This window comes from Dermacentor albipictus, chromosome 3 (assembly GCF_038994185.2).
Source record: "Dermacentor albipictus isolate Rhodes 1998 colony chromosome 3, USDA_Dalb.pri_finalv2, whole genome shotgun sequence".
NCBI lineage: Eukaryota > Metazoa > Arthropoda > Arachnida > Ixodida > Ixodidae > Dermacentor > Dermacentor albipictus.
Window position 1 is genome coordinate 38,174,436 of NC_091823.1, and position 24,837 is coordinate 38,199,272.

General features: G+C 48.5%; 1 protein-coding gene across 1 annotated transcript in view; it reads right to left on the reverse strand.

The window, feature by feature from the left end:
* Positions 1–429: 429 nt before the first annotated feature.
* LOC135914206 (fatty acid hydroxylase domain-containing protein 2-like) overlaps positions 430–24,837 on the reverse strand; it is a 41,198-nt gene continuing 16,790 nt past the window's right edge. Inside the window, exons 4-5 of the mRNA XM_065446954.2 lie at positions 6,347–6,619; positions 430–1,895 (exon numbers count right to left, since the gene is read on the reverse strand). Coding sequence (XP_065303026.1) covers positions 1,697–1,895; positions 6,347–6,619 — 472 coding nt within the window. The 3' untranslated portion in view covers positions 430–1,696. The remainder of the gene's footprint in view (positions 1,896–6,346; positions 6,620–24,837) is intronic.

The following is a 24,837-nucleotide window of genomic DNA, read 5'->3' on the forward strand; positions in this document are numbered from 1 at the left end:
GCCGTGATGAGACGCAACAATACTCTGCTGCCTGGATTCCGGCATGGAATGCAGTATCCACATTTCATCGCCAGTAACAATACGGTACACTAAACTTCCATCCTACCCGGCATACCGTTGCGATGATTCAGTGAAACAATCATTCGATTGCCTTTCATCGTGTAATCCAACTGCTTAGGTGCTCACCGGCATGAAACCTTCCGGTACCCTGAGTACTCGTGAACGATGCCGTAAACACTCCGACACGAAATGCCAAGTTCCCGGGTAATGTCCTTGAGGCACACACGCCGATCCGCTTTCACCATTGCATCCACACGGTAAATATTGTTGTCAGTCAGACGTGGCCTCCCCGAACGCTCATTGTCGTGCAAGTCTTCACGGCCTTTTACGAACTAACAACAACAACACCTCACACTTCTGAAAGCGAGACACCTTTCCCCATACGTGGACTGCATTTCGCTGTGAACTGCAATGGGCATTCGTCCCTTGCTCCATAGAAAACGAATCACACTTTGTTGCTCGTTCACCTTGGACGTGTGAAGCATAACCGCCATCTTCAACAACTTATAGCAGCGCCATGCCGCGGAGCTAAGGCCGGGCGGATCCAAGAAAAGTCCACCGCTGGGAATGAATATGTTGATTTGGCATTTGCAGCCGTGATCCGGCAAAGAAAAATAGGGGCAAAGACTTTCTGATTTGTCCTCGTATGATGTGTTCCTTACAGCGAAGGCGTTGCAAATCTAAACCTATTTACTAGGGTGGTGTAAGCAAGTGAAGACTTGTAGCACTGCTGCGTATTGGGCTCTTTGGTATATACGAACTTGGGTAGCATTTCTACTTTCCTATCAATTTGCCTCCCCATCCCCCTTCCTCAGTTTAGGGCAGTAAACCAGATTTTGCCTTCTGGTTAACCTTCCTGCCTTCTTCAGGCTCTCTCTCTCTTTCTTTTATAACGCCAGCAGACAAGCACAAAATAGAGAAGTATAGACCACGATGCGCTGATTTGCACAGTTTATACCAGGGAGAACTTATACATGTATACAAGATGCGCAACCGCGCCACTCCTGCTCAAAACGTCGTGCTGCCCCTTACAAAAGAGGCCGTTTCTTTATAAAAAAAAATATTGACAGAAGCAGTGCTAACGCATCTTTAAGCAGTGCGCCTGATAGATTGTGCCACCATAATTTCACGTGCGTCCTTTCTCTGTCTGACAAAAATCATAGTCATTAAACAAACATGTGCAGCCACACTTTTGACAGTAAACAAACCCATGGCCGTCGTGGTGATTGATTGATTGATTGATTGATTGATTGATTGATTGATTGATTGATTGATTGATTGATTGATTGATTGATTGATTGATTGATTGATTGATTTTAACAGTTGCTGGCATTCCTGATTGCTTGACTAGTTCTGGTACCTTAACAGTAATTTAACGCACATGAACGAGCTCAAATGAAAGTGCATCAACACACAAATGAGAGTGGTGACCACGAGCGAACACCCTGTGTTCTATCGCACCCAGCGATCCCTTTCTCTTTCTCCTCCTTCTCTTTTCTCTTATCAAAAAGCCATCTCAAGCATCATGCCGCAGGCTGTCCTACCAGGTCTTCGAGCCACTCTCATGGGTACGAGATGCAGTGGTATCACAAATGGACAAAGAAAGAGAAAATATATACACGAGCTCGCTTCTGCGTCAGCCGCGCGGCTGCGTCGTTGATCGCCCTTCAGCCCGGGAGTCGCGTCTGGCTGCCCCTGTGTCCGGATACAGCTCGTGGACGGGCCTCAATGACAGCAGCACCCGATGCCTCGGGAAGGCTTCGCTCTGTCTGAAGGCCCGGTCCGTGCCATGCAGCCAGTCCAGGATTCCCAGAATGCCGTAGTTTCCGCGGAACCTGCGTGCCTCGGGAGAAAAGCCGGAAAAGTACGGTTCTTTTTTTTCTCTTTTTTTTTTTCGTGGCTTCGCTTTGGGTTCTACCTCTAGTTGTTTTTTTTTTTCTTTCCCCACGTGGTGACTAATCGGAGCGGATGTCTTTTGAGCGCCTCATTGGCCGCCCACCCGCTGGGTGCACGCGTCGGTGGAAGGGAACAATGTGTAGCGCCGGGAACCAATGAGGCTTTGGCGACTCGGAGGATAATTACAGCGGGAGCCGTATAAGGGTAACGGCCTAATAATCCTATTCTAGGCTTGGGTCTGTGTTTCCCCGAATGTTACGCCTGTTTACTACATGTAATGCGTCGCTCCAGTAGTCGTTCCAACTTACACAACAGGCAGTTCCAAACAAACATAACCGTGCGTGACAAATACACGTATAAACAAGTGCTGTTACCCTTCAATCGGCGCCTCAGCAACATTGTAGAAACTTGTAGAAGCAATAATAATCCTATGAAGCACAATCTTTTCAGATTCTTTTCACATCGTTTCTCATCTTTACTGCCCTTTCCTCTACGCCCAGTGGAGGGTAGCCAAGCGAACAATTAGTCTGGTTAGCCTCTCTACCTTCCACTTGTTTTTTTCCTATGCTCTAGAAACAAAGACGCAACATGTAACCTTATACATTTGAATATGTATCTCTATATTTAGTTTTTCTAGCCTACACATGGTGGTTTACTCCGGCAACTTCAATTCCATTCTGGAAGGGCAGAATAATAGTGGCGCTTTAAGAATACGCTGCCTTCTTTTCCTTCACTCTTCGACAAGTCCAGCAGAAAATCATAATCATCATTCTATCTTTATGTCCACGGCAGGAGGACGGCCTCTGCCAGCGATCTCAAATTACTCCTGTCTTGCGCTAGCTGATTCCAACTTGCGCCTGAAAATTGTTTAATTTGATCCCCCCGCCTAATTTTCTGCCGTCCTCAACTGCGCTTCCCTTCCCTTGGCAACCACTCTGTAAATCTAATGGCCCACCGATTGTCTACCTTAGGCATTACATATAGCCTGCCCAGTTCTAGCTTTTTCTCTTAATGTAAACTACAATATTGGCTATCCCCGTTTACTTTCTGATCCACACCGCTCTTTTCCTGCCTCTTAACGTTACGCCTAACATTTTTCGTTCCATCGTCCTTATCTTCTTCTCGAGCTTCTTTGTTAAACCTCCAATTTTCTAGAATGCAATGGCTGTACAGAGAGAAAATGATTTATGCATATTCTTGGAATTGTTCTCACGGTATACGTATTTCTATTGAACTCACAAAACAGCATATCTCGCCCGTTACAGAATGCACCGATCACAAAGATTATCTATGCCCCACCTCACTAAACTGGTACATCGGCATATTTGATGGTGATGTTCTACAGCTTCCGTATAAGTTTCCACTTTGTTTTAAGCGCATTTTAACATTTATTTGATGCAATAGTTTAGAAATACAAACAAATAAACGCTATACTCGCGCATTATTTGTTCCATGGCTATATATATTGCTGCGATGCGGAGACAAGCACGAATGTTGTCTATGCAAGGCGAATGCTGGAGGCACCAGCTGACCGTAGAACATGGCGGTCAAAGCGTGCCAGCAACAACAACACTTCTTCCATAAAGCTTCGACTTGGGCTAGTTGGTATGGCATCGTTCTGTATGTCTGTGTGTCGCACTGTGTATCTGTCTTTTTTGTCCTTTGTAAAATAGTATTGCGCAGCAAACGGAACGAACACTTCTTCGGCATCCTCTCTTGTCTGCACGTCATGTTCTGCATTGCAACAATATTTTGAAACATCCCAGTTACATATTAAAGAGATTTGAAAAAAGCAAGCAATTTGCTTTTTCTGTTGGTCAATTGACTGTGCAAGCGTGCAGTATCAAACACAGCATATAGCGACGCTCACGAGCTAGTTGCTCACGGCGTATTTTTTTTTTTCAATTTTAGTTCAACTTGGCAAGCGCTTGAGGAACGGCAGTATCTTACCGGAATCTGCATCTGAGTGTCATTACGCCATACAATTTGACCGTTCGCTACTTATAAGCGCTCTTTATACAATAAGTACGCTTTACATATGTCCAGTAAACTAACATAACACGCTAAATATAATTAAGCTGTTATTTTACATTAGTAGCATACTCCTCTGCGCGAGACGGCATCGGACGAAAGCTTGCTCGTTCCTTTCTTATGTAGCCAACCACACACAATATAAAAGAGCGAGGTTTTTTACAGAGTACGCCTTGGCTGGTTCTAATTTATGATGAGCTATGGTGGACGTTTGAAGTTCTGTTCACATTGCTTTGCCATTCGATAGAAGGTGATGAAAAAATCGTCAGGGAGATTAACGGATGTGTATATACGATACGGCAACAGCGTTCAGATATTTGCTGCGAAAGAAGAACGTTACGATAATGAACCAACGGAAGCATTGCCATTCTGCTTTTACCATTTTGATCACTGTCAGTATATACAGCGTTCACGAAATACTCGACTTCCGGGGCTTTCCATCCATTTCAATGGCACAGCAAAGTTGACGCGCATACGAGATCGCCTAAGTCGCGCGTGGCAATCTGTGAAGCAGAAGTCCCACGGGAACCAAGGAACGGAAGACTCAAAGTGCTCTGGAAAATATCGCTCAAAGTAACCTTGGCTCGTGTTCACCGCAGACAAATTCACAAACACATCTGACAAAAAGCAAGCACTCCTCTGCTACAACGGCCCTTCCGGATGCAGACGTCAACTTCGTCTGCTCCAGGAGTGCCTTTAGAACCAACATTCCGTCTGGTTGGCTCTTCGTGCCCGAGAGATTACCCCGCTCGGAGAAGTCGCGCACTGAAGCGGATACGAACTCGTAGCTGCCTCGCAGGAGAAGAGTCTTGCCTCCATCGCCGGTAACAAATGCAGCCTTCGAAGCAACGCCCGATGCATCTCACTATAGATGAATCTTTCCTGTCTACGAAGGAAAGCGGCGATACTATAGTAGTGCAGGGCTACTTTTCCACTAGCCTCACGTACGTTCTATCTGGCAAGGCAGACAGGCACCGTTCTGCGATCAGCCTGTTCCCTACAACGTCGGCCTTCATTCCCGTTTCGCCGGAGGTGAAGAAATCGCAGCGATGATTGCGTAAACAACCTCGCAAGGCGGCAATACAAATGGATAGCCGTGCAATGTGGCATCAGGGTTTCCATTAAGCTTTGTTCTCTTGGGGGGACGTGGTGGAACGCTCGTACGGCATAGCTAGCGTCTAAATATATCCGCGAGGTTTAATCAAGGCAGGAGTTCGAGCAGCATTGTCGCAGCTTGACAGCAACGCCAGGCCCGAGACAGTGAGTACATTTGGCAGAGCAGTTCATTTCTGCTCGTGTGTCGTAACTGCAGTGATGCACCCTGAACGAAGAGAGCTGTTATCAATATTTTGATATTATAGTCAGAGAGTAGGTTAGAGAACATATGTCGACACGTCCCCTGTAGTCATTGTCTTGGTCGATTCCGGTACACTACAAAAGCCTGCCTCAGATAACTCCTGTTCTACTTCAAGTAAACCCATCAACTATAATTTCTAATTTAAGCGATGACGCTAAGTTCAGACAAAAGCTTTTGGACAAGTGTAAGAATACATGTTATAGGTATATTTTATAGAGCAACATTTTTTGGGGCAAATCAAAGTGCTATCTAACCTGTAAATTTTTCTAAAAATTTTATTTTAGAAATTGTTGTAAATGTGAGCCTCGCGCTAGCACTTCTAACTTGAGGTTAGCTTACAATAACGAAATGACGGCTGGTAGTCCACTAGAAGAGACGTTTATCTGTGCAATGAACCAAAACCATCGATATCCAAAATATACTGAGAGTGTAATGGTGAAATGACCAAGAACGCATGCTCTTCTCACAGATATCTTTACTATAACATAAAGACATATCAAATGTTGTCGTATGATCCTAGTTCTGGAAGTTCATCGCACTCCCTACTATTAAGAAATAGGTTTGCAATGTTTCACTTCAAAATCTTTATTAGAAAAAGGGTTATGCCTGTTGGCATATGGAAGAATTGCGAAAAAATGTAGGTTCTGAGAAAATCAAAAATTGAGACAAGCTATTATCGCGTAAAAGCCAGGTTTTATTCTAACTGATTTCTGCGTATGAAATTAGCCTCTCTTGACGTAAGGCTATGGTGACGCCACGAAAAATGCTCCCTCTACAATATGGCATACGGCGACGCAACGTATAGACTCCATATAACAGAGTACGCCATTTTGTAATCCTATTCGCAGCGTACACTGTGCTGCTGCACCTAAGCGTATCGAGATAAGGCGCAGCTTTTCACCGCCCTGGCTGTACAACAATACAGTGGTCTCGATGATGTCATTGCATCCCTCCCTCCCCCTTTACTTAGTGACCTCTCCAGTGATCACTAATGAAACTCACGTTAGGTGGTGAAAGTCGTGCATCTGCGGCGACGGAAGCAGTGGCAGGTGGTATCCCGAGTGCACGATGACGCCGTAGGGCGCCGTGAGCACGGCCCAGAGCCAGTGCACGCTAAGGTGCGAGCCGAGAACCACGGGCCCCACCACCACGGGCAGAACGTTGGAGAGCAGGTGCTCGAGCGGCGTGCAGTACACCGCCGTGATGGCCACCGGAGCGGTCCACTCGTGGTGCTTCTTGTGGAAGCGTTGGTACAGCAACCGGTGGTGCAGCAGCCTGGGATAGAAAAGACGGCGCACGGAGACGAGATCGTTTAGATCGCGTGCCTCGAACCTACCGGCCAAATTTGGACGCTGCATCTCCATCCGGTGTGTCTCAACGACCCGTCGCAGTGGTTTAGTGGCTATGGTGTTCTGCTCCTGATTACCGAGACCGCAGGTTAGATTACCTGCTGCGGGGTCCGCATATTCGTCATCATCAGCATATTGGCATGTCCTCCACACGATGAAGGCCTCTCCCAGCGATATCCAGTTACCCCTGTCTTGCGCTAGCCAATTCCAACTTGGGCCTGCAAATTGCCTACTTTCATCACCCCCCATAGTTTTCTGCCATCCTCGACTGCGCTCCCCTTCCCTGGGCACCCATTCTGTAACTCTAATGGTACACCGGTTATCTGCCGGGCGCACTGCATGACCTGCCCAGCACCATTTTTTTACTCTTAATGCCAACTAGTATATCGGCTATCCCCGTTCGCTCTCTGATCCACACCGCTCTCTTCCTGTCTCTTAATTTCACGCCTAACATTCTTCGTTCCATCGCTCTTTGCGTGGTATTTAACTTGTGTTGGAGCTTCCTTGTTAACTTCCAAGTTTCTGCTTCACATATTAGCACTGGTAAAATGCAATCATTGGACACGTTTCTTTTTTCTTTCAACGACAGTGCTAAGGTCCAGTCAGCGTTTGGCAATGCCTACCATGCGCAACCCATTTTATTCCTTTGTAAGTTTTCTACTCATGATCACTGTCCTAAGTGAGTAATTGATCTAGATAAACTTACTCCTACACAGGCTGCAGAGCCTGACTGGCGATCGTGAATTCCTATTTCCTTGCCGGGCTATTGGACATTACCTTCGTCTCCTCCATATTAATCTTCAACCCTACTCACAGTTTCTCGGATAAGGTCCTCATTCTTTTGTTGAAATTCATCCCCAGTGCTGCTGAACAGAACAAGCGGAAAAAACGTTATTGGGAAAAGCACCTGCGAGGTTGCCAGCCCGGGTTCAGCCCACCCCATCATTATGTGCGGTGAGGCATAGCCTTTCCACCGCGTCCCGCGCCCGCTGGATTGCGCATAGTTGGTCGTGTAGATCAGAGCTAGTCAGAGTGCTTAGCCATCGCTCCTCGACAAAGTCCGGTTTCATGTTGTCCTCTACGTATATCGCTCTGATCTACGTGCATTTCGATAAGATGTGCGCCATGTCTGCGTGTTCGTGCTTGCAAAGCTTGCCGCTCGCGTCTGAGTATTGTTTAGAATGTGCTCTGTTTAAGTGTGCTGGGTTTCAGACGGTTCTGCTTTGCAACCTTCTCCAATCTGTATCTTGAGACCTGTGGAGTTGTTTGTGCGGTTGTGGGCATGTTTCTCTTTGTTTCGTATAGTGTGTCAATATGTCGTGGTACGCGACCAATCTGTCCCTGTCGTTTTGTATCGCTACTTCGTCGTCGTCGCCTCCTCCGTGTTCTCCATTGCCTCCGCCACTCTTTCCGCGGGTGGTGCGGGGTGTTGGGCCGTCACTGTCCGAACCGCGGTGGGTTAGTTCTCGCGCGGCTCGGTGGGCCTTCCCGTTGAGGTTGGGAGGACTCCTCGTGTCTTCTGTGGTTACTTCCCCCATACATATGCCGGGATCCATTTTGAGATATTTGGGTGTCATTTGCATGGCTGCATATTGATGAGAGCGAAATGCGAAAACGCTCGTGTACTTGGATTTAGGTGCACGTTGAGAAAACCCGGTAGGTGGGCAAAGTCAATCCGGAGCGCTCCATCAACGGCGTCCCTTTCACCCGAGTGCCGGAAAATTTTGGAACGGTAGGTCCCACATTTTTTTTAACTGTCTCAACAAGCACTACGCGCGAGCGCACTATGTTCGCTACACAAGGTTTCAAAACATCAGATACGATGTGCCTCTTGTTACGTTTACTACACTCGCGGACAACTTTCTGTGGCTATGAAGGGAAAGCTACGGAGGCAAAGTCGCACAAAAGAGAGCGCTTCTGAAAAGAGTCTCACGTTTTAATACACGTTAGTTTATAGGCTGGGGAAGAGAAAACCTAAACACCTTTTGGCAACAGTTTAATAAGACCGAACACACGGTTGAGTGTAAAGGTTTGCTTGTTCTACGGCATTTCCCTTCCGCGTCTGGGCAAGCGCGAAACAGTCGCACATGGAAGCTGCGTCGATCCAGCGTCTGTTCCGAGCAACCAAAGGCGCTGTCGAACGCTGACGGACTACTCGGCGCGGTAACACACGTGCAGCAGCTGTGCGTCCACGGCTTTCCCTTCGTAGCCACAGAATGTTGAGTATGTAGGCTTTTTCACAGCGATGAGGGAATTGCTCGCGAACTCCGCGCGCTGAACGCCGTCACGTGCGCTGTGGAGCCGCTTTCCTCCTCTCCGACTTATGTGATCCGGCGTCTACACTCACATAACGTCGGCAGAACGTGCAACATTTCGAAGTAAGGCTAGCCAACTGTCAGAGTTCGCTTCGCTACGCGGGATCATTCAAGATCCACGGGAAATCAGTGCGCAGTCCTGGCCGCCAAAACGACCATCTAAAGCGTAAAAAAAAACTGGTAGATGAAGCATGCGGCTCTCAAACTGCGGCTTATGCAGCTTGCATTGCTTCCTTAGGAAGATCAGAGGAACAGAGCAGGATTCAAGCGTATACGAATGTGCGACATGAGAGCGTATGGCTAACCGCATATGGTAACGCCTGGGGATGCGTTCGAATATAATTTTAACGCGATAGCGTTAAGGAGCTCGTGTCGCAGAAAAGCCGGTGTCGTCGGCGTCGGTGTCGGCGTCCGCGGCGTTGACCGTGAGCGATAAATCACGGCAGGCACGTCATAAATAAAAAGCAACTTCCAAGAGGGGCTGGGTGGGAATCGAACCAGGGTCTCCGGAGTGTGAGACGGAGACGCTACCACTCAGCCACGAGTTCGATGCTTCCAAGCAGTACAAACGCGCCTCTAGTGAATGCGGTGTTGCCTTCGAAACGAGCCGTGGAAGGTTATACTGTGGTGTATATCGGAAATTATGACCATGTAACTTACAGAAGTCGCAATTACACGAGTAGCGAAGTGCGTTTCCGCTGCATTTCTTCTGCGCTTTCCGCACACGCAGAGCCATCTTGCGGCAAACACAGAAGACCCCCTCCTCTCCATGTACGGCGCTGCCCCGACAGATGGCGCGCCACGCGCGCATTGCAGCTGTGCGAGGCGGGTCGCTCCCGGACTCTCTCTCCCCTGACAACGCTTCGCCTTGCTCCCTCTACAGAATCAAGCGTCCTTCCTTTCTTTAGATCACTATCTGTCTATCTCTCTGGTGCCGATCACAACGTTTGGCTGGCGTGCATCATTTCCCCCTCCGAGATACCGAGTTCTTTGGTTCGTTCCGCTTGCTCAGGCGCACGTTTCGTTGCTGCGTCGCACGCCGCGTTGCTCGACCATATGGCTCGACGCTCACCGCGTCCGATGCAGGGCGCCTCGTAAATGATGGCTGCCCTGTGGCCCATTGTCTAACACCCCTTGGCGGGTCGACAGGAACGCTGTCGCGTTCCACTCTTGAAGGCGAAGCTTAAGCGTCCTCCAATTTTTTTTTATGCGAAGCATATTACGAGGGCTCAACCCAGCTCCTCAGGCGCGGCGGTGACCATGAAATCACGTGACACCGTGACGTCACGACAGAGGAGAAGTGGCTTTGGCTCAACTCTTGCAAGACGGGCTGGGTGGGAATCGAACCAGGGTCTCCGGAGTGTGGGACGGAGACGCTACCACTGAGCCACGAGTACAACGCTTCAAAGCGGTACAAAAGCGCCTCTAGTGAATGCGGTGTTGCCTTAGAAACGCGCTGTTTCTAAGGCGTGCGTCTCTTGCTCAGGCGCACATTTCGTTGCCGCGCCGAACGCTGCTTTGCTCGACGCTCACCGCGTCCAATGCGGGGCGCGTAGTCGCTGCCCTGTAGCCCATTGTCTTACACCCCTTGGCGGGTCGACGGGAACGCTGTCGCGTTCCACTCTTGAAGGCGAAGAAGTAATGCATGAGTTGTTTCTTCGTCTAGCCGAACCAAATATAGCCAAGCAACAGCAGTTCACCAGGCTAAACAGTGGTTCAACAACTAAAATAAAGGCTAGTATGCTTCGCATCCTGGGCTTAACCTTACCTAAGCCACAGCCATTTTTTTTATTTGTCGCTTTTAGCGGAAATTTAATGTAGCACGTTCTACAAATGCCCGCGAATATCATCATCATCTGTCTTCAATAATGATATATTTCAGCGTCATTCGTTCAATGCCGAGTGAAAGCATTGTGCACTACTGCGACAACGTCGCATAACTAAAAGGACTGAATGCGAAGGCTCTAAGGGGTCGGGCGGTTCGGCGTGTATACGAAGCTGTGCCACATATACTGTAAAAATACACATGCCCATTTTATTGTGTATGCTGTATGTGCGCGAAATACACAGGCAGATACGACGTCACACAGTCTCCTAAAGCCTACTTCTTTTTCTTTTTTCTTCTTCTTTTATTATTCTTTTTCTCGCAGAAGGAGGGTGGCAGCAGGGACCTTAGCTGCACACTTCCAAGCTGCAGGAAGAACACTAGCTTCCGCCTTGAAATTATAGACGCTCCTTGGAGACCATTAAGAATCAACCTATTTCGACGCGATTTGTTATTTTACGCATTTGCACTCAGCCTAGAAAATAAATTTTGGAGACAAAAGAGCGTCTGACAAAATTTTGAGATGTGCCTACTCGCGTCGGTCGCCTCGGCAAAAGGCACCTCCGTAGCGCTGACCCACACGGCTTCCATTTCGGCGCCTGCTGTAGTGTTCTTAACTTCATTGACTGGGCTGACTTTAGGCGCAGTGACATCTTTTCCAAAGCCACTTCGAACCATTGGGACGCTTAGGTCATCTTGCTGTTAAAGCTTAATGTTCCTTTGATTGGCTTGGAAGGGTGCCATCGTCAGGCGGATCAAAACCAGATCACCGAACTGCAGCGTTAGGAAAACGCGAGGAACAAAATGCGTCGTTTGATGGAGAGCCACAGAGACCTTACCCCGCAAAGCAAGAATGGTTTCTCTTCCTAGGGAGGGGGTCTCACACTCAAGGAGACATGTGAACTCCACTGCCGCGATGGGCACCACACAGAGGGGTAAAAGAACTCTACCGAACGCGACATTCTCAGAGAAGCCTTCATTCGTTGTGGTTCTTACTTCTCATTCCGAGCACGTACAAGCCTTCTAGGCCACAGTGAACTAAAAGGGCTGCGCGACTGACGATGACGATTGATGTTAGCGTCTTTCTTAGGACCGGGCGCGCCGATACGACGCCGCGCTAACGTTATTCATGTTGATGTCCTAATCTCGCTCCGTTCCCCGCTAATATTTTGGTCTGTCCTGCTGCTCCAGGCGACAGTGACTCATTATTGATGACGCGGAAGATTCGATGGGGGGGAACGCGGCGGACGAAAGATGCACGTGCCCCGAATAGAAGAAGCCGTCGCCCAGTTCGTCCCGTCAGACTATACACAACACCGCCGTAATGCGTCGCGTCGCTTGTGTGTGCGTCTGCGTCTGTTTGGAGGAAGAAGGGGTATTTATTTTGTCGGCCTAGAAGCACAATGTCGTCCACGAGAGGGGCATCCAAGCACACGCTTCCTAGAGCAGCATAGGAAGAAATGTGGGAGGACAGAAAGAAAAGGTACGGAGGTCAACCTGACACGCCTCCGGTTTGCTACCCTACGCGGGGGAAAGGTCGTTAATGGATCCAAAGAAAGAAAGAAAGAGAAAAGAGAGATGAAGGCGACAGAGCAGCGGAAATCGAAAAAGAAAAATTTCTGGCAGACACCAACCTTGGGTTATCTTTGTAAACAATGGCTCGCACATTACGACAAGGGACGCGCCGCATATTACGGTGACGAACGTGTTCCTCAGCCGCCACGACGGACCTTGCAGAGAAAGCGGCACTTTTATTAAGCATCAAAAAGTGTCGAATAACGAGACACGACGTACCTCGCTTCGTAGAAACGCACCACAGTGCCACGACAGAGACGCAGTGTGAATTTCGGGGGGCCGAGCGGGTCCCGTAACTTTTTTCTTCGTCGTCAGCTAGAAGCAGTGTGCTATGGGTGCCATGCTCGCGCTCACTTTTTACAATAACTTGTTGCTATGCGATGCGCCTCACGCGCCCAGCGTCTCAAGCACTGGCTTGCACGAGGGACATTCTTAAAGAGGCATTGTAACGTGCCAGGGTGAGCCTGTTGAGCGGCATCGATGGCATTGCGCCTCGGTGTGACGATATCGTGTACTTCATCAGCAGAACGCGACACAGCAGAGTGGCGCTACCATCACTGGTTGAATGTGTCATCAGCGATTTACATTCGCACCATAAGGCGAGTACTGCGGCAAAACTACGGCATTACGTTTTAAAACCATTTTAAGTTATCGCGAAGTAAAGAAAGCGCCCCAAGAAGTAAAGAAAGCCTTGGGAGATATGCAAAGGGGGAAGGCAGCTGGGGAGGATCAGGTAACAGCAGATTTATTGAAGGATGGTGGGCAGATTGTTCTAGAGAAACGGAGAAGAAGAAGTGCCGAAGCGAGCGGACGCACGTCGCATGGGCTCAGCAAATTTACGAAGTTTTCGGCAGGACAATTTCATTGGGCCACCAAATTTTTTGGCAACATCAACGCAGCTGATCGTCAGGACCACGAGGATACCACCTTCGAGCCGGTAGGCCCATTTTTGGACTTTTTATCGGACTTCGAAGATCTCCGACGTGGCCGGGGAGCTAAGTCTCGCGCTAGGCTTAGCCACACCCGACACCCGGGCGGGCACCGAGTAGGTCGGAGCGACAAGGAATCGACCGAAATGGATCCCCGGGGCGCTACCAACCCTGCGACAAGCACTTTTATGGCCGGGCCAGCCCAAAACCCGGCAGAATTCCAAGATATGGAGGAGGCGCCCGTCACCACGCACTCGAGCATGGAGGAAGCAGGCACCGGAGCCGCAGAAGAGCACCTCATGCAACAGGACGCCACGGGCGAGGCGAGCCGGCAGCAAGACGGGGAAAAAAACTGGCAAATCTACCATTCCAGGCGCCAGAAAAAGAATCTCAAGCGCGCTACACGGAGCGACGTCATTTTGAAGTCTAGAGGACCCCAAGCCACGGAGAATAGCAAGATGACGCCGGCAGCCACAGCTGGCAGCGGCATCACGCAAGACGGCGCGACGGGAGCACCGGCGCAACAACAACAACAAAAGGGGGGAGCGCCGCGGCAGCCGAGGCAGAGGCTGCCACCGCTACCGACGGACGACGCGAAGATCATCATCCGGCCCAGGGGGGGGCTGAAAATCAAGGACATGAAACCATACCAAGCAACGCAAGCCATCATAGAGGCCTGCGGAATGAAATTCAAGGAAGAAGACTTTCTGGTCAGGCTCCGACCAGGGTCCAACATCGTCATCGCAAGCGCTTCGAAGGAAGAAGTTGCGGACGTCATCAGGAAGATCAAGTACCTCCCATACAGCGGCATCAATTACGAAGTAAACGCTTACGTGGCCATGCCTGGGGACGTAAAGCGGGCGGTAATCCACGGGCTACCGATAGGACTACCATCTGAAATACTGGAATCCAAGCTGCGACTACGCACTCAAGGGGTGGAGATCCTAGCGGCAAGGATGCTGGGCAAGTCAGAGACGGCGCTAATCACCTTCGACGGCCCCATCATTCCCAAGTGGGTCATCTTCAGCGCAGTAGAATACAAGACATACCCCTATAGACCAACCAGACAGTTTTGCTACGTATGCGGCACGCAAGGACACCGCTCGGACGTCTGCCCAACGCCGGGAGCGAGAACCTGCAGGCAGTGCGGAGCAAACAACCCAATTGAAGGACACCAGTGCCAACCAAAGTGCCTGGTATGTGGAGGCGAACACGCCGCCGGTACCAGGGACTGTCGGATGCGCCTCAAGAACATGGACGAGCTGCGAGGACGAGCCCCGCAGAAAAGCCGAGGGCGGAGCCGGAGCCGTAGGCGCCGTCCCAGGTGGCTGAGCTCGGAAGGAGAGCAGAGCCGCTCGCGGAGCCGGGGCCGCAGCCAAACGCGGAGCCGGGACCGGAGCCAGTCCAGGGACAGCTCCTTCCCACCGCTGAGGCCACCACCTGCAGCCCAAGGGCAGGGGAAACAGCAGCCAAAACCACCACAAGAACAACAACAACAAAAGAAGGGCGGAGTTAAGGTAAGCTGGGGGGCAGGCCCTCCCAAATCACTGTTTCCGCACTCGGATAATAACAATAACGACAACGAACTTAAACAACTAAGGGAAGAAAATAAGGCTCTAAGGCGAGAACTAGAGCAGAGTACGAAGAAAACAGAACAACTAGAGGAGAGAATCAAAGAACTAATCAGGGAACTGCGAGAGCAAAGGGTGGGTAGCCTGCCGCGACAACAGACTCCACCTTTAGCTATGGAGCAACAGCCACAGCAGCCGGAAAAGGGAACCGTAGAAATGCAAATGCAATCCTTTATGCAAAAAATGCAGGAGCAAATGAATTTGATACAACAAAAAATCGCAATGCAAGATCAAAGTTTTCGCAACTACATAAAAAATCAAAATACGCAAAAGATAACAAATGAGGCTAGAGATAGACTCTATCACGAAAAAAGATTCGGCACCGAAAACCAAAGTATAACAACAACCAACGATAAACCAACATGGCTAGACACAACACATTAGATATATGGCAGTGGAACTGCAGGGGCTACCGCAAAAAGCAAGGCCCGCTGCAGCAATTCATAAATTCACAGTTAAATCCTCCTGACATAATCGCGCTGCAGGAGACAAACACCGTGCCGACACTCAAGGGATACACGTGCCAAGAAAAAGATCGCACAGCCACCTTAATTAGTAAAAATCTAGTCGCCATAGCACACGATGAAATTCCGGACACGCGGATAGAACACATCGTGACAGAGATAATTCCAAAGAAAAAGGGAAAACAAAAAAGCACTTTTATCATAAACTTATACAGTCCACCACGACAAAATGATGGGGATTTTCAGAAACTTTTCATAGGAGCCAGCAAGCTAGCAAAATCCAACACTCTGCTTATAATGGGCGACTTTAATGCCAGGGGACAGAGCTGGGGATATAAAAAAGACACTAAGAAGGGTACGCAAGTTAGCGACGCAGCAGAAATCACAACCTGCACCCTCTTAACGGACGCAAACCAACCAACGCGCCTAGGCAACAGCGTTAGTCCCGACACATGCCCAGACCTGACATACGTCAGGGGAGCTAGGCAAGCCACGTGGGAGAACCTGCTGGAGAACCTTGGTAGCGACCATTTCATTATAAGAACGCAAGTGTCAGCAGAGAACGTCAAGCGCAAGATAGGAACAGCCAAAATAACGGACTGGAACGCTTTTCGCAAAGAATGCAAGCACATGGAGGGTGGGATAACTTCCATAGAGGAATGGTGCAAACAACTTAAGGAAATACAACAACATTACACCCAGGAGGTCGAAAGGTCAGAGCAAACACCGGAGGTGGACTCGCGACTCCTCAGGTTATGGGAGGCAAGGCGTGGACTAACCAAACGGTGGAAAAAACAACGGCTAAATAAGAAGCTAAAGAAGAAGATAGCAGAGGTTACCAAGGAGGCAGAGGAATACGCAGCCCAACTCACACGACAAAGTTGGCAAAAGTTTAGCGACTCGCTGAATAGAACCCTCAGCACCGCAAAGACCTGGCGTATCCTCAAGGCTCTAATGGACCCAACCAAGACCAAGTCAGAAAGTAACAAGGCCATCCAAAGACTAGTACACCAATTTGAAGGGACAGAAGAAGAGCTACTAGAAAAAGTCCGTGTAAAGTGCTACGGACAAGATAAACCCGAAGCGTACACGGAGAGATACCGAGGCGAAGAAAACCCCGACCTAGACAGACCCATCACCAAGGAGGAAGTTTTCGCAGCAGTTAAGGCATCGACCCGGAACACAGCAGCAGGCGCGGACAAGATTAGAAATGCCCTAATCCGAAACCTAAGTGATGAGGCGGTCACACAGCTGACGAACTTCCTCAATACACATTGGGAAGCGGGGACACTGCCAGAGGAATGGAAACATGCAGAAGTAGTTATGATCCCCAAGCCAGGGAAAAAGCTACTAGTAGAAAACCTACGGCCGATATCACTCACTTCGTGCCTTGGCAAGTTGTTCGAGCGAATCGTGACAAGGAGGCTACAACAATACATGGAAGATGAAGATCTGTATCCCCACAGTATGTTCGGCTTTCGCACCAAATTATCAACCCAAGACGTCCTACTACAAATTAAAGAGGGGGTTCTAAGCAACATCCCCTACAACGGAGAAAACATAATAATGGCACTCGATGTCAAAGGGGCGTTCGACAACGTCAGCCACGCGTCCATCCTCAAGGGACTGGGTGATCTCAACAGCGGAAGAAGAATCCACGGCTACGTGACAGCGTTTCTATCAAACAGAACAGCCACGGTGGGGTTAGGAGACCTGCGGACAGACAAGTTCCACACGCCTAACAAAGGAACCCCGCAGGGATCCGTGATCTCACCGATCCTTTTCAACATTGCCATGATAGGGATAGCCCGGAAGCTGGAAGAAATCGACGGCATACATCACGCCATTTATGCCGACGATATCACCGTCTGGACTAACCAAGGCTCGCTCAGCCAAAAAGAAGAACGACTACAAGCCGCAGCAACATGCGTGGAAGAATGTGTTAGGGAAAGAGGCCTCGCCTGCTCCACGGAGAAATCAGAGCTCCTGAGAGTCAGAAGAGGAAAACGCTCGGAAGAACAAATCAGCGTCACCCTACAAGGACAAAAGATACCAGAAAAAGAAGCCGTCAGGATTCTGGGAATGTGGGTGCAGAGCAATCAACGCTGCACACACGCCATAAACCTACTCAAGCAAGCGACGACACAGGTGGCACGTATGATCACCCGCGTCTCGCAAAAAAGAAGCGGAATGAAGGAGGAAGATACAGTCAAGCTGGTTAAAAGCCTCATAATCAGCCGGATTACGTACGCCCTCCCATATTACAACACAAACAAAGGCGAACGGGATCAGGCCGACGCCATCATAAGAAAAGCATTCAAAACAGCGCTTCACCTGCCGGCCAACACCTCGACAGAGAAGCTCCTGGCCCTCGGACTCCACAACACGTTCGAGGAGCTCAGAGAAGCACAATTAGGGTCGCAGCTACTCAGACTCCAGCAGACTACCACGGGCAGAAAGCTCCTAAAAAAACTGGGGCACAAAGAAATTGAAAGGCAAGAACAAAGAACGGCAAACCTACCCGATGTGTATCGCAGCACCATCAAGGTAGGGTCCCTACCAAGAAACATGGACCCAAATTTACACACAGCCAGGCGGAACGCTAGGGCAGAATATGTGGAAAAAAACCTAGCAACAAAAGCGAACACGGTATACACGGACGCCGCGGTGTATCCTCGAGAACGACGGGAAACACAACAAAGAGTTGTCGCGGCAGTAATAGACTCGGACTATAGGGAAATCGCTTGCGCGTCGGCACGGGATTGTACGGTAACCGAGGGAGAGGAAATGGCTGTTGCTCTAGCAGCTGTGGAGGGCTACCGCACAAATAGATCCCTTATAATACTAACCGACTCCAAGGAAGCATGCCGAAACTACATTAATGGCAGAATCGGTCAAAAAGCGCTCCAAATCTTCCTCCGCGCTGGCCAACAGAATAAACGTATCAGACACACCATCTTTTGGGTACCTGGGCACACTGAGATTGAGGGCAACCAAAGGGTTGATAGGATCGCTCGCGAGCATGCAAACCGAGCGGACCTAAATAGAGATCCTGAGGATTTCATGACAGTGATCCCAACGTACTCTGACATACTAAATTACCATAGAGGGACGAGAATCAGATATCCCCCGCCCCACAATACACTCACTCAACAACAGGCAGTTTACTGGCGACAGCTGCAGACAGGAACTTTCCCAAATTTACATATACTATGCAAAATGTTCCCAAGTCAATACAGGGACAAATGCCCGTGGTGTGGTGCAATACCCACACTTTATCACATCACATGGGAGTGCAATACAAATAAGGAATTCCACAAAATAGAAAATCCGAGTGCGGAGCAGTGGGAGAGCGTGCTCTCCAGCGGCGACCCTAGCCTCCAACGGAAGCTGGTGGATCATGCCCGACGAGCAGCCACGCTCAGTGGTGCCCTGGAATAGGGGCGCCAACCATTCAGGCCGGAGATCTTCATCAACCAAGAAGATCAAGACATCCGGCACGACCGCTGAATTACTCTTTCTAGAGTAATAAAGTTTACTTCCTCCTCCTCCTCCTCTAGAGAAACTGTCCACCCTGTATACGCAATGCCTCATAACGTCGAGCGTACCGGAATCTTGTAAAAACGCTAACATAATGCTAATCCATAAGAAAGGGGACGCCAAAGACTTGAAAAATTATAGACCGATCAGCTTACTGTCCGTTGCCTCATCATCATCATCATCATCATCATCAGCCTGGTTGCGCCCACTGCAGGGCAAAGGCCTCTCCCATGCTTCTCCAACAACCCCGGTCATGTACTAATTGTGGCCATGCCGTGCCTGCAAACTTCTTAATCTCATCCGCCCACCTAACTTCCTGCCGCCCCCTGCTACGCTTCCCTTCCCTCGGGATCCAGTCCGTAACCCTTAATGACCATCGGTTATCTTCCCTCCTCATTACATGTCCTGCCCATGCCCATTTCTTTTTCTTGATTTAAACTAAGATGTCATTAACTCGCGTTTGTTCCCTCACCCAATCTGCTCTTTTCTTATCCCTTAACGTTACACCTATCATTCTTCTTTCCATAGCTCGTTGTGTCGTCCTCAATTTGAGTAGAACTCTTTTCGTAAGCCTCCAGGTTTCTGCCCCGTAGGTGAGTACTGGTAAGACACAGCTATTATATACTTTTCTCTTGAGGGATAATGGCAACCTGCTGTTCATGATTTGGGAATGCCTGCCAAACGCACCCCAGCCCATTCTTATTCTTCTGATTATTTCCGTCTCATGATCCGGATCCGCCGTCACTACCTGCCCTAAGTAGATGTATTCCCTTACGACTTCCAGTGCCTTGCTGCCTATTGTACATTGCTGTTCTCTCCCGAGACTGTTAAGCATTACTTTAGTTTTCTGCAGATTAATTACTTAGTTTTCTGCAGACCCACTCTTCTGCTTTGCCTCTCCAGGTCAGTGAGCATGCATTGCAATTGGTCCCCTGAGTTACTAAGCAAGGCAATATCATCAGCGAATCGCAAGTTACTAAGGTATTCTCCATTAACTTTTATCCCCAATTCTTCCCAATCCAGGTCTCTGAATACCTCCTGTAAACACGCTGTGAATAGCATTGGAGATATCGTATCTCCCTGCCTGATGCCTTTATTTATTGGGATTTTGTTGCTTGCTTTATGGAGGACCACGGCGGCTGTGGAGCCGCTATAGATATCTTCCAGTATTTTTACATATGGCTCATCTACACCCTGATTCCTTAATGCCTCCATGACTGCTGAGGTTTCGACTGAATCAAACGCTTTCTCGTAATCAATGAAAGCTATATATAAGGGTTGGTTATATTCTGCACATTTCTCTATCACTTGATTGATAGTGTGAATATGGTCTATTGTTGAGTAGCCTTTACGGAATCCTGCCTGGTCCTTTGGTTGACAGAAGTCTAAGGTGTTCCTGATTCTATTCGCAATTACCTTAGTAAATACTTTGTAGGCAACGGACAGTAAGCTGATCGGTCTATAATTTTTCAAGTCTTTGGCGTCCCCTTTCTTATAGATTAGGATTATGTTCGCGTTCTTCCATGATTCCGGTACGCTCGAGGTCATGAGGCATTGCGTATACAGGGTGGCCAGTTTCTCTAGAACAATCTGTCCACCATCCTTCAAGAAATCTGCTGTTACCTGATCCTCCCCAGCTGCCTTCCCCCTTTGCATATCTCCTAAGGCTTTCTTTACTTCTTCCGGCGTTACCTTCGGTATTTCGAATTCCTGTAGACTATTTTCTCTTCCATTATCGTCGTGGGGTGCCACTGGTACTGTATAAATCTCTATAGAACTCCTCAGCCACTTGAACTATCTCATCCATATTCGTAATGATATTGCCGGCTTTGTCTCTTAACGCATACATCTGATTCTTGCCAATTCCTAGTTTCTTCTTCACTGTTTTTAGGCTTCCTCCATTCCTGAGAGCATGTTCAATTCTATCCATATTATACTTCCTTATGTCAGCTGTCTTACGCTTGTTGATCAACTTCGAAAGTTCTGCCAGTTCTATTCTAGCTGTAGGGTTAGATGCTTTCATACATTGGCGTTTCTTGATCAGATCTTTGGTCTCCTGCGATAGTTTGCTGGTATCCTGCCTAACGGAGTTACCACCGACTTCCATTGCACACTCCTTAATGATGCCCACAAGATTGTCGTTCATTGCTTCAACACTAAGGTCCTCTTCCTGAGTTAAAGCCGAATACCTGTTCTGTAGCTTGATCTGGAATTCCTCTATTTTCCCTCTTACCGCTAACTCATTAATCGGCTTCTTATGTATCAGTTTCTTCCGTTCCCTCCTCAGGTCTAGGCTAATTCGAGTTCTTACCATCCTGTGGTCACTGCAGCGCACCTTGCCGAGAACGTCCACATCTTGTATGATGCCAGGGTTAGCGCAGAGTATGAAGTCTATTTCATTTCTAGTCTCTCCGTTCGGGCTCCTCCACGTCCACTTTCGGCTACCCCGCTTGCGGAAGAAGGTATTCATTATCCTCATATTATTCTGTTCCGCAAACTCTACTAATAACTCTCCCCTGCTATTCCTAGTGCCTATGCCATATTCGCCCACTGCCTTGTCTCCAGCCTGCTTCTTGCCTACCTTGGCATTAAAGTCGCCCATTAGTATAGTGTATTTAGTTTTCACTCCACCCATCGCCGATTCCACGTCTTCATAGAAGCTTTCGACTTCCTGGTCATCATGATTGGATGTAGGGGCGTAAACCTGTACAATCTTCATTTTGTACCTCTTATTAAGTTTCACAACAAGACCTGCCACCCTCTCGTTAATGCTATAGAATTCCTGTATGTTACCAGCTATATTCTTATTAAACAGGAATCCGACTCCTAGTTCTCTTCTCTCCGCTAAGCCCCGGTAGCACAGGACGTGCCCGCTTTTCAACACTGTATATGCTTCTTTTGGCCTCCTAACTTCACTGAGCCCTATTATATCCCATTTACTTCCCTCTAATTCCTCCAATAGCACTGCTAGACTCGCCTCACTAGATAACGTTCTAGCGTTAAACGGATTGTCCGTTGCCTACAAACTATTTACTAAGGTAATCGCAAATAGAATCAGGAACACCTTAGACTTCTCTCAAGCAAAGGACCAGGCAGGATTCCGTAAAGGCTACTCAACAATAGATCATATTCACGCTATCAATCAGGTGATAGAGAAATGTGCGGAATATAACCAACCCTTATATATAGCTTTCATTGATTACGAGAAAGCGTTTGATTCTGTCGAAACCTCAGCAGTCATGGAGGCATTACGGAATCAGGGTGTAGACGAGCCATATGTAAAAATACTGGAAAATATATATAGCGCCTCCACAACCACCATAGTCCTCCATAAAGAAAGCAACAAAATCCCAATAAGGAAAGGCGTCAGGCAGGGAGATACGATCTCTCCAATGCTATTCACAGCGTGTTTACAGGAGGTATTCAGAGACCTGGATTGGGAAGAATTGGGGATAAAAGTTAATGGAGAATACCTTAGTAACTTGCGATTCGCTGATGATATTGCCTTGCTTAGTAACTCAGGGGACCAATTGCAATGCATGCTCACTGACCTGGAGAGGCAAAGCAGAAGAGTGGGTCTAAAAATTAATCTGCAGAAAACTAAAGTAATGTTTAACAGTGTCGGACGAGAACAGCAGTTTACAATAGGCAGCGAGGCACTGGAAGTCGTAAGGGAATACATCTACTTAGGGCAGGTAGTGACTGCGGATCCGGATCATGAGACAGAAATAATCAGAAGAATAAGAATGGGCTGGGGTGCGTTTGGCAGGCATTCTCAGATCATGAACAGCAGGTTGCCATTATCCCTCAAGAGAAAAGTGTATAATAGCTGTGTCTTACCAGTACTCACCTACGGGGCAGAAACCTGGAGGCTTACGAAAAGGGTTCTACTCAAATTGAGGACGACGCAACGAGCTATGGAAAGAAGAATGATAGGTGTAACGTTAAGGGATAAGAAAAGAGCAGATTGGGTGAGGGAACAAACGAGAGTTAATGACATCTTAGTTGAAATCAAGAAAAGGAAATGGGCATGGGCAGGACATGTAATGAGGAGGGAAGATAACCGATGGTCATTAAGGGTGACGGACTGGATTCCAAGGGAAGGGAAGCGTAGCAGGGGACGGCAGAAAGTTAGGTGGGCGGATGAGATTAAGAAATTTGCAGGGACGGCATGGCCACAATTAGTACATGACCGGGGTTGTTGGAGAAATATAGGAGAGGCCTTTGCCCTGCAGTGGGCGTAACCAGGCTGATGATGATGATGATGATGATGATGATGATGATGATGATGATGATGATGATGATGATGATGATGATGATGAAGTTATCGCGCAGGCATGGGGCGAGGTGTTGCAACTGTGGGAACGACGCATCAACGCACCGAGCGACATAGAGGCACGAAATAAATTAGGAGAGAGCATTGCGTCACGCAGCCAACCTATAGGCAAGTGAAGTCTTTCCGTGAAGCCATTTATTTCCCTCGCAGTTTCCGTACCAGTATCGGCCCATCACGCGACCTATACCGAGAACGTTTGGTTCCCGGTATCGTTAATCGATGCACACTTGTCCGGCTGCGCTATATATATATCCAGGCTTGGAGTGGCGCCTGTCACCGGCATAAGATGCCGAAAGCGAGTGGGGCTATACTAATCAATCCAGGTAAAACCAAATTAGGGAGGCCCACTAAGCTTCAACAACCAGAACAGGAATTGACGTCCCTGTTGCAGTATACGTCCACTACTTCCCTCGTGATTCCTATAATCAGTTGGCGCAGGACAGGGCTGATTGGAGATCGCAGGGAGATGCCTTCGTCCTGAAGTGGACATAAGATAGGCTGATGGACGGTGAACAAGATCGGATGCATCGTGACTGGCGACGCGGAAGCGACAAGGCGTTCCGTATCTCATCGGCAGCGATCGGCCAGCAGCATGCATTTTCACCGTCATCCGACGGAAGCCGACCTCGTTCACTGAACGCACGCTTGAGAGAAGCACGACAACACTGCGCAAGCACTCCGTCACGTGGATTTTTTTCATATTTCGCGGGCTTTCTTTGCAACCCGGAAGAAAAGACTACGTGAGACGTATCGTGAAGGAAACAGCTCGATCGGTTGTTTCTGTAGGTGCTCTACAAATCTGCGTCATACTTGGGGTCCTCAGCCAATAATTAAAAAGATGGGTAATTAGGCATAATTAATTAGGAAGTTATGGGGAAAACAAAAAACTGTCTGAGTTACTATAGGCTATTGCGAATAGTATGCGTTCGCTTCGATTCGCTTCTCACGCCCCTTTCATTTTTAAATTAATGGCTCAAGTTATGTGGGACACCCTGTCGTGATAATCATCATCATCAGCCTATTTTATCTTCACTGCAGGATGAAGGCCTCTACCTGCGATCTTCAATTACCCTTGTCCTGCGCCAACCTATCCCAACCAGCACACGCGAATTTCCTAATTTCATCGCACCACCTAGTCTCCTGCCTTCCTCTACTGCGCTTCCCTTCTCTTGGTACCCATTCTGTAGCCTTGGTGGTCTAACGCTTATCTAATCTGCGCATGACATGACCTGCCCAGTGCCATTTTTTTTCTCTTAATGTCAATTAGAGTATCGGCTATACCCGTTTGCTCTCTGCTCCAAACCGCTTTCTTACTGTCTCTCAAAGTTAGGCATAGCATTCTTCGTTCCATCGCTCTTTGTGCGGTCCTTAACTTGTTCTCATGCTTCTTTGTCAGTCTCCAAGTCTCTGCCCCATATGCGAGCAACGGTAAAATGCACTAATTATACACCTTCCTTTTCAACGATAATGGTAAGCTTCCAGTCAGGAGCTGACAATGTCTGCCGTATGCGATCCAACCCATTTTTATT